The sequence below is a fragment of the Diceros bicornis genome, chromosome 13, assembly GCF_020826845.1.
Source record: "Diceros bicornis minor isolate mBicDic1 chromosome 13, mDicBic1.mat.cur, whole genome shotgun sequence".
In the NCBI taxonomy this organism is placed as follows: Eukaryota; Metazoa; Chordata; class Mammalia; order Perissodactyla; family Rhinocerotidae; genus Diceros; species Diceros bicornis.
In genome coordinates this window covers 49,207,704-49,218,216 of record NC_080752.1, presented here as the reverse complement: position 1 = coordinate 49,218,216, position 10,513 = coordinate 49,207,704, and the positions used below count along the sequence as shown (strand labels likewise).

The 10,513-nt window shown below is 50.9% G+C and overlaps 1 protein-coding gene across 1 annotated transcript; it reads right to left on the bottom strand.

Moving 5' to 3' along the window:
• Positions 1-6,511: 6,511 nt before the first annotated feature.
• On the bottom strand, positions 6,512-9,131 carry GJA4 (gap junction protein alpha 4). Its single transcript, XM_058552067.1, has one exon. It carries the CDS (start codon positions 8,073-8,075, stop codon positions 7,074-7,076), a length of 1,002 nt encoding a protein of 333 aa, XP_058408050.1. The 5' UTR covers positions 8,076-9,131; the 3' UTR covers positions 6,512-7,073.
• Between the last annotated feature and the right edge of the window lie 1,382 nt (positions 9,132-10,513).

Below are 10,513 nucleotides of genomic sequence, written 5' to 3'. Positions count from 1 at the left end.
TTACACCATACAAAAAGTTAACTCAAAATGGATTAAAGACTTGAGTGTAAGATCTGAAACCATAAAACTCCTAGAAGAAAACATCGGCAGTATGCTCTTTGACGTTGTCTCAGCAGTATCTTTTTGAATACCATGTCTCCCCAGGCAAGGGAAACAAAAGAAAAAATGAACAAATGAGATTACATCAACCTAAAAAGCTTCTGTATCGCAAAGGAAACCATCAACAAAACAAAAAGACAACCCACCAACTGGAAGAAAATATTTGCAAAAAATTGGAAATTAACAAGGGTTTAATTTCCAAATGTTTTATTGAAGTTTTCAATTCTTCTATCTTGTTTTTATTTTCCAAGGCCTTGGTTTTGTTGTTGTTCTTTGCATGTTTCTTTCTTAGAGCATCATCTTATTTTACGGACACAATATTCTCTTTTATATTTCTGAAGAAAGCAGTAAGTTTTAAAAAAATGTTTTATTCTTCATATGTAATCTCTGTTTCCTCTAGAAAGCTTTATTCTGTTTGATTCAGACTCTTCCATATAAGATACTTGCCTCAAATGCCTCCGGTCCTTGGCCGTATGCTCCTATGTAACAGCAGATCCCTAAAAAAGCTGTTTCCATGCTCTGAGCGAGTGGATGGGGCTTCCTGACTGATCTTCATTGCATAGCCATCTAGTTGTCTGTTTCCTTGAGGAGCCCCTATCTTTAGGTCTTTTCTTTTGGGTCTGTCAGATTCCACTGGGAAGACTCTTCCAAACACCTGCCTAGAAAATATAGACCTGGCTTCCAGGATTCTCAGAAAAAGTAAAAATAATAAGGGAGAGTGTATTCACCAGATATTTAAGTGTGTTACAAAGCTACACTAATGAAGAGCGTGATAGTACCATGTAAATTGACAGATCAATGGAATAGACTTTTAGATAGCCCACAGATAGACCATTTTATGTGTAAAAATGTAGTACGTGATCAAGCTGGTGTCGTGAACTAGTGTAGGAGGGATTATTCATCAAGTGGGATCATTAGTTATTGGGGAAAAAAGTTAGCATTTCACCTTACATTATATGCTAAAATTAATTTATTTGTTCATTCTTTATTTATTCACAATTATTTGTCTTCTGTTCGAGACAGGTTAAAGTATTAAACATATAAAATGAAAAATAATCTTAGAAAAGGAGAAACAGTATTGGCATGAAATTATCGGAAAGGAAAAAATTGGTAAATTTGATTACATAGAAATTAAAAAGAACAAAATGACACACTGAGAATTTTTTTATAACAAACATACCAGTTAGAGTTTTATCTTTATAGAGAGATAAAAGAGCTCGATAAAGAGCTTATACAAATTGATAAAGAGCTTACATAAATTGATCAGAAAACACTAAAACCTGAGAAAAATATGGGCAAAACAAATGTACAAAAGAAACGTTAAGTGCTGAGGAAGTATATTTTAAGATGTCTAGCTTCATTAGTAATCAATGCTTATGCATTGAAAGGTGATACCATATTTTTTTCCTGTTTAATAATTAATAAACAAAGGAATTAAAAATTTTTAATAACGCTGGTCACTTTCATACAATGCTATTGAACAGACAAGTAATTTTTTTCTGGAAAGCAGTTTGCAGTTCACATCAAAAACAATCCTGAGAAACAAATATATCATGTCCCTTTCCTTCATCTTCAGAGCCTTGGAGGATGCTGAGCATTCTGCCTGAATGCTCTTCCCCATCTCTTCCCTGGATCATTCCTCCTCACCTTTCAGAGGCTGAAGCTCAGGTCCTCACGGCAGACTTCCACAACCTACAGTCTAGACCAGATCTTCTTTTTATAGCCTTATCTATAAATAGAAGGCTGGGAGCCAATTAGGGGGAGAAGGCTGAGTGTCTCGCCATTCAGTATGTGGACTTTCACTTAGCTCCTCTATGTTCTTTATGGTACTCCTGCCCTCTCCTATGCATCGTGTTTCCCCATCCATCTCTGTTGTGTCCTCTCTGGAGACTAAGCTCCATCCCCCCGCAGGGTGGGGGAAGGGTGGCCAGCGGGCTGCTCAGCACGGAGGAAGGTATCCATGGGCGACTGCTCTCAGTCAGCTCTCCTGTTTTCAACTCCACCTTCTCTCCCACTCTCAGAGGTAGTTGGTGCCTTCACTTCTTGTCATTTGCTTGTGCTTTTTTGCTTTTCTGGATCATCCAAAATGAATTACTTTCACAATCAGAAAAAAGCCCCTAACTTTTTTAAATCTAAAATTTCATACCTTTTGACCCAGTAATTTCACTTCTTGAAATGTCTTTCTTTTAAGGAAATACGCAATTTGGAAAATATTTATGTACAGGCATCTATACTACAGTACAATTTATAACAGAGGATAATTAGTTGCAAACAATCTAAAAATTCAATTATCAGGGTCATGTTTAAGTAGATAATAATAAAGACATATGATAAAACCATTAAGTGGTGTTTCCAAAGATATTTGATGACATGGGGAAAAGGCTTATGATTTAATGTAAAATGAAAAAAGCAGAATATGAAATTACAGGTACACCTTTACTCAGATTTTATTTAAAAATATACGTGGAAGAGGCTGAAAGGAATTACTTTTGAGTATTAACAGTTATTATCCCTAGATGGTGGGATCTCATTGCCTGCAATGATCATGCATGAAATTTATACTCTGGAAGAAAATTTCTATATATGGAGAAGAGAAGAAAATAGAAAAGTTAATGTAATCCTAGGTTGCATTAATAGAGGTAGAAGTTCTGAGGCAAGAGAGGTGATCATCTGGATTCTGATCACCTGGAGCATCATGTCTGGGAGTACCACGTCTAGCACCCAGGGGAGGGTGGCACATGTTGAAAGTGGATGAAATGCAGGTTGGCCAGAGACTTCTGGAAATCAGAGTCAGCTGAGGAATAGGGGAAGAGCAGGCTCAGGATCTCAGGACTGGCCTGGTGGCTATCTGCATGTGGCTGCAGTGCTCGTATGGGAAGGACAGAACAGTTGAGCCTCGTGCAGCCAGGGCTAGTGGGGAGAGGCTGTAAGGCGGAGAAAGAAGTTCCAACAATCCTGTGACGGATACCTCTTCCTGCAAACGTCAGTGGTCACGCTGAGCTTAGTGTGAAAGGGAAATGAAGGACTCCAGTCAAGGCACTGGAGGTCAGTGTTGGAATCACGAGGTCAGCAACCCAGTGGTCAGCGAGCCAGCACGTTAGATTCAGAAGTTTTGACATCACCCAGCCTGACAGCTCTCTGCTGTGTTTATACACGGCCCGTGACGTCCACATGCTCCCATGGGTCACAGATAAGATGGCCTCGGGTTCTGCAGAATTCCCAGCACGCTCCACAGAACCCCAGCCCTTTCTCGCCTACTCAGAAAGGCAATGTGAGTTCAAGTGACTGGAATCAGTCTCATTGTAGAAATAACCTTGAATCTGTTCTGATTCATGAAAAACAGCACATCACTTGTGAGCTTCAGATCAATGACTAGTGACAAGTTACTCCGTGCCATGGTCCTCATACCTAATTGCCACATACCTGTTTCCCATGCAACCTTTCATTTCGGAATGAGGGCCAGAGAGGGGAAAGGACCATAGGGAAGTGAGTGTGGGTGGTGGGAGGCGAGAGTCAAGCCTCCTATGGCTCTGTCTGTGACCGGAAATTGCCTGTTACCCACCTAGATTTTGGTGGTGGCGGGGGGAATAGGCTGGTGGGAGGAAGAAGGAGCCAGAGGATGAAGTGAGATGTGAATCTGCTGTGTTCCATCCAGGCCACATCACCAAGGAGATGCCCGAGTCCAATATACACTTAATGTTCTCCTGGGCCTCCCCTACCAGTGCTTGGAGGTGAGGTGGGGCCGGTAGCGTGGTAGTATGGGTTGAATCGTGTCCCCCCCAAAATGTATGCTGAAATCCCAACCCCCAGTACCTCCGAATGTAACCTTATTTGGAAACAGGGTCTTTACAGAGGTGACCAAGTTAAAATGAAGTCATTATCGTGGCCCTAATCCAATATTGGTGTCTTTATAAAACGAAGACCTTTGGATGTGGAGACAGATATGCACACAGGGAGAATGCCATGTGAAGATAAAGGCAGAGATGGTGACTCTCCCTCACGGCCCTCAGAAGGAACCAACCCTGCTGACCCCTTGATCTTGGACTTCCAGCCTCCAGAACGGTGAGAGAATAAATTTCTGAAGCCACTTAGTTGGTGGTACTTTGTTACGGCAGCCCTAGGAAGTGAATGCAGGTTGGATGGAGCTTGCAGCCCTCTTTATTGCGTAAGTCTTTACCCTACCCCACTGCGCCCACCCCACTCTGTGTGGTCTCATCCTCACTGCTCTATCTTCACCCTTAAACCCCAGGCCATTTGCCCCTGTGTTTGTGTGGCCACCAGTCCAGGACCCAACCCCAGCCTTGCCAAATTCCAAGCCCTGGGCCCTGGCCTGACCCCAGCCCCAACACCAAGCTCAGAGAAGGTGAGCTTTGAGGGAGGGGAAGAATGCCCTCCTCGCTCACCTAACCTGTCTTCTCCTACTTTTACAATCTAGGGATGGTAGGGAACACCAGAAACACAGGCTCCCAGGGCCCTCGGGTTGGCCTGGCTCTAGGAGACCAACCTCTAACCCACAGATATGGCCTCTCACCCTGGCTGGGGAAGAATCCCTTGGAAGAAGACCTCAATCTCCTGGAGTTACACCCTTCCGATGTGTGAACAGCCTACTTTCTACCCAGTCTAACTCAGTCCTTCATTGCATAGCCAAAGTGAATGCAGGGCTAGGCCCATGGAGAATAAAAGTGACTCCTTGGTGATTCTTAGAGACTCACTGGGGAGATGAAATAGATCATACTAAGCAGTGGTCCAGATTCCTGAGATGTAGAGATCGCTACTAGAGACTGGCTGGAGAAGTCAGGGAGGGCTTCCTGGAGGAGGAAAGACCTATGATAGCCTAGCTGGAGACGGTGAGCTGAATTTCATTGCCTGACTACTAGGAGCCAGGCACCCTCAAATACTTTCTCTTATTTTAATTTCTTGTCACTTGTGAGGCAGAAAAGATGTTATCTGCATTTTATAGGTGAGAAAATTGAGACTCAGAGAACTAAAATGTTTGACTGTATATATTAGAGGCAGCATTTAAACTGAGGACCCTCTGATATCAAAGCTCATCTTACTCTTTCTTCTGCACTCAGCCTCCGCCTTTTCCAGGGTACAGTACTGTTTAAAGGACTGGTGGGGTTTGGAAGTGTGGAGGAAGGGTTACGCCAGCCTGGCAAAGGAGCAGGGTGATAATACACCAGGTGACTTTGAGGAGCCATGAGAAGGCTGGTCTGATTGGATCTCAGGGATTCAGAGGGAACAAGCGGAACCAAAGCTGGATGAGTAAGAGGGCTGTAACTTATCAGGCTGAGTATCCAGACTTGGTGGGTAAGTAGTGAGTGAGTGAGTGAGTTCTGGGATGAAGGATACAGCGTTGGTGTTTCGACGATCTTGATGGGAGAGGGGCCAAGTTGCCCACCTGCTGTAAAGGCTCTCGAGGAGAAGCATGTAGCCATGTGAGATGAACCGCATTCCCTCCTCCAACCCCAGCCCCACATCTCCCTGGGTAGGGGAGGACAACAGCTTGCCTCTGAGGGTCATTACCTGAGTGCTCCATCCACCCGCTCACCTTCCACACGGAAGGTCAACTCTGCCAACACTGAGCCCATCCTCAGCCATACCTCCCACATCCTAGGTGGCTCATCAGGTCCTAAGCACCCCCCGACCCCCTGACCATTCCCTTCCTCCATGCCTTTGCACAAAGAGTTTCCTCTGCCTGAATACTATGTCCTCTTCCCCTCTCCAGTGAACTCCTATTCACTTGTCAAGATCCAGTTCAATTGTTCATTTTTTTTTTTTTCTGCAAACGTTCTGACTCAGAGGCAAGATTCGGTCCCTCCACTGGACCCTGACAGTCCTTCCACGTCTCTATGCTGCCACTGTCTGTTCTCACTGAGTGAGTTTCAGGTGCATGGGCGGAGATCGGAAGCAGGCCCTTGAGTTGCTCCTCGTGGTGGGCAGACTAGAAAGGGCCATGGTAGGATAGGGTAAGTCATCTAAATCTGCCACCCCAAATACCAAGGGGTCTAGGATGAGGCAGGAGGGGCTGCAGGGCCCATTTGAGCTGGACTCAGAAGGGCTTGGCTGGCAGGCAGGCTCTTGGGGAGCAGAGCGTCCAGTGAGGAGGCCCACTGCAGGGGGCAGTGTGGCCGGGCACTGGATGGCCATGGGCAGAAGGGGTCAGACACTGCTTTGGCCACTGATTAGTGGGCAGGTTGAGGGGGCTGGGGCAGTGGGGATGGGAAGAAGAGGGCAGGGCCTGAGGCATTTCAAAAGACAGAGTGTTTAGGACCCAGGGCTGCTGAGAGGCAGAAGGTATGAGTTTGAGGGTTTAAGGCTGGCTGGAGGTGGGGTTGCAGAGGCCAAAGACAGATGATGCAGATGATGCCCAAAGCCTGGGCACAGCAACTGCACCCCCCAACCCCCAGCCCGAGGCACAGCACAACAGCATCAAGACACACCTAGCTTGTGGTCAAGTCCTGTTTATTTTAGAAGCATAAACAGCAGAACTAGGCAGGAGTGACAACAACAAGACACCAGTCCTCTTGACAGGGCCGGATCCAGCACAGGCTCTGTGTGTGTGTGATCAAGGCCCACCCAGCAGCCTCGAGCAGCCTTTTCCCAGGAGGACAGAGTGTGAGGACAACCTGGTGGAGGTGCATCTTCCATGAAGGTGGGGTGGGGTAAATTGTCTCTGGGTCCCTCTGATCCAGGTGAAGAGGGCCAGATGGCCCACATCACTCTTGGCCAAGAGCACCCCAAACTGGCTCTCTCCGTGCCTGGGGCAAAGCTATGATCTGCAAGGGAAACTGTGACAACCTCTGGGCACTAGGAGGACTCCAGGTGTTCAAGATCAACGTGCAATGAGGCCCTGTGGCTGGCAAGCACCTGTTCCCCAGCCCCAGTCATCTCCGCAGAGCCTGCAAGGAGAGGGCATCTGAGGCAGCCAGATTTCCCGGGGCCCCACTGTTGGGTGACACAACCCCAGGCTCCTACACATACTGCTTCTTGGAAGCAGAGCTGCTGGGGCGACTGGGGGATTTCCGGCCACTCTGCCGGGGTGGGTCCAGGAAGAGGGGGGGCCTGGAAGAAGCCAGCCTCTCCTCCGTAGTCAGGTTGGCCCAGTTCTGTTCACTGGACGAGAGCCCATTGTAGGTGGGGCATGGGGGGGATGAGGGCCCCTCGCCCATGGGGAGGTAGAAGAAGACCTGGTCCTCGTAAGGCTCCGAGGAGGTGCCCTGGGCTGGGGGGGCGTCCTGGCCCTGTCGGGCCCTTACCCCTTGGCTGAGGCAGCGGCACAGCAGGTGCACCAGCTCCAGCAGGTTGAGCACCAGGGAGATGAGTCCGACCACCAGCATGAAGATGATGAAGATAGTCTTCTCCGTGGGGCGCGAGACGAAGCAGTCTACGCGGTAGGGGCAGGGTGGGCGCTGACACACAAACACGGGCTCCATGGCCCAGCCGTAGAGACGCCACTGGCCGTACAGGAAGCCGGCCTCTAGCACGCTCTTGCAGAGCACACTGGCCACATAGGTGCCCATGAGCGCCCCGCGGATCCGCAGGCGACCATCCTCCGCCACCGAGATCTTGGCCATCTGATGCTCTACGGCTGCCAGGGCCTGCTCCACGTGTGGGTCCTTGGTCGGCAGTGCCCGCAGCTCCCCCTCCTTCTGCCGCAGCTGCTCCTCGCGCCGGGACAGGTAAATGACGTGGCCCAGGTAGACCAGGGTGGGCGTGCTGACGAACAGGAACTGCAGCACCCAGTAGCGAATGTGGGAGATGGGGAAGGCCTGGTCGTAGCAGACATTGGTGCAGCCCGGCTGGGCCGTGTTACACTCAAAATCCGACTGCTCGTCCTCCCACACCGACTCACCAGCCAGGCCCAGGATGAGGATGCGGAAGATGAAGAGCACTGTCAGCCAGATCTTGCCCACCACAGTCGAGTGCTCCTGGACCTGGTCCAGCAGCTTCTCGAGGAAGCTCCAGTCGCCCATGGCTCCCGGGCCTCCGTCTGCAAGGAGACAGAGGACACTGTCAAGGTGGCATCCTTCTCAGATGTCCTAGCAACAAGCCTGCAGAGAGGTCGGTCATGCCCATTTTACCTACAGGGAAACTGAGGCTCAAGGAGGGGAAAAGACTGGCCTGGGGGCTCACACCCAGCAGAGTGGTCAGGACTAAAAGCAGATCTTTGAATGATGGCTCCTAAGCTCTGGCAAGGTTATAGCTAGGGTCCCTGTCTAGTCACACAACTGTGTCCCTCTTCTTCCCAGCCAAAGTCCCAGGATGACCACAGCCCAAGGAGATCTGGATCAAGTTGATGCTCCTGAGTCTATGGGAACAGAAAATTTGAGGAACTTATCCAAGGTCACACAGTTATGCCATGCCCCTCCTCCCTTTTGCCCAGGACAGGCTGTCCCCAGACAGTGGGAGGTGGTGGTGCCATCTTCAGCTTCTCAGGGGGCCCAAAGCCTCAGGTCCCTGCTCCCCTCCGCGGCATCTCTCCCCCAGCTGGCCTCACTCTAACCTCTGAGCTTGTGGTAGGGGTGGTGGGAGGGGTGTGAGACGCTGAAGGCAGCATCCTGCACTGGCTCCACCTGCCAGCAATAGTGACCACCTGCAACTTAAGCACAGACACTTGATCCTGTCCTTTTTCTCCATCCCTCCCCCCTCAAAGCTGTTGCTGCCAAATTCTTGAAGGAATCCTCATAGCATCATAGCGGGGTGGAGGCACAGGCCACCGAGTTCCCAGAACATCTGTGGGGGGAAGGAGGGGAAGAAAGGTAGGGGAAGGGAGAGGGGAGCAAAGCTGTTTAGAGCCAGGCTCTGGAACCAGACCTGGGTTCAAATCCCAACTCTCTTACTAACTGGGACCATGGATAAGTGACAACCTCTTAGCCCCTCAGTCTCCTCTCCTGTAAAATGGAAATAATAATATTCCTACCTCCTAAGGTTATAAGGATACAATGAAAGAAGGTAGGAACCTGGCTTAGCACAGAGCCTGGCCACAGGCAGGCTGGGTGAGCGTGGCCCTGGTGGTGCTCCCAGCAGCAACCCTCAGCCCCTGGCAGGTGGCTGACCCGACCGTGTCCCCCGCCCTCTCGTCCGCTGGCAGATGGGGCCCCGCCCCACCAAGCGCAACTCACCGCCTGCTTGCCGGGCGGCCCAGGTGGCGGTGGCGTCGCACGATGGCCGGAGCGGCGCCCGCGGGAGCCCTGCTGGACGGCGCCCGGCGGGGGCGCCTTAAATAGCGCCGAGGGGCGGGGTGGCGGCAGGAAACGGACGGGAGGGCAGCGGGCGCTGCTCAGGGTGGGGGCAGGGGCGGGGACCGGGAGGTGCAGACTCGCTGAAGCGCCTCTCGAGGAACGGCCAGGGAGGTGGCGCTGGGAGTTGGGGGTGAAGGGGACTGAGAAGCCGCCTACCTTCCCCTTCTTCGCCCTCCCCGGTGTTCCAGCCGGTGGACTCTCCTAGCCTCAGTTTCTTTGGCTGTGGGACAGGAGTTCTCCAAGGCCAAGTTTTTTCAGGGCGGCAGGATTTGAAAGGATTGCAGCAAGAACTGCTGACCCCAGCAACCGGCCTGAGGGGCTGTGAGGGATGGGCAGATGGGGATGAGGGTGTGGGGGTCTCCAGGGATGGGCCTTTCCTTGACCCCGGGGCTTGTTGCCCTTGGTGAGGAGAAAGAAGGCAGAAGACCGCTGAGTTGTTAGGTGGTCACGCTGTGCCCCACGCTGCGCCAGGACTTGGCAATCCAGGCTCATTAGGACATGGGGTACCACGCTGGGAGAGAGGGGTTAGAATCTGCCCTCCCTGTGGTGGAGCTGAGGTCTCAACCCAGCCCGTATTCTTGCAGAATTCTCAAACCTCCCCACGCCTGGGCAGGCTACTACATCACAGTGACCCACATCAGAGGTCACTAAGCATCTCGCTTGGACCACTTGAGACTGGGGAGGGGGGACGCTCGGCCTTTAGCTTGGATCCCGTTCTCATGCCTCTAAATGGCCGGGGGGTGGGGCGGGGGGCGGGCATCCAAAGGAATTGAAGGGGTGGGCAGAGCCTGCCCTTGTTCATGCAGGCATCACCCCTGTTAGTGAACATCAATCAGGGTCTGCTGTGCTGCAAGCATGGTGCATGGAGCTGGGGACTGACCATAAACCAGCCACATGTGCTCTCTGGCCTCCAGCTCTCACGGGCTGGTGCAGGAGGCAGGCACTGAGCATTTTGACCCTTGGGTAAGAGTAAAATTATAATGTGGAAAGTTCTGAGAAGCACAGGGTGACTCCCAGGGGACCAGGTTAGGCGCGTTTCCTGGAGGACACTGCATTAGCCAGCTGGGGGGCGGCGTATTCCAGGCAGAAGGAACAGCGTGAGCAGAGGCCCCAGGACCTGGGCTGCGAGATCTTGAGACCTTGGCCACTGACCACAGGGTGCCAAGACT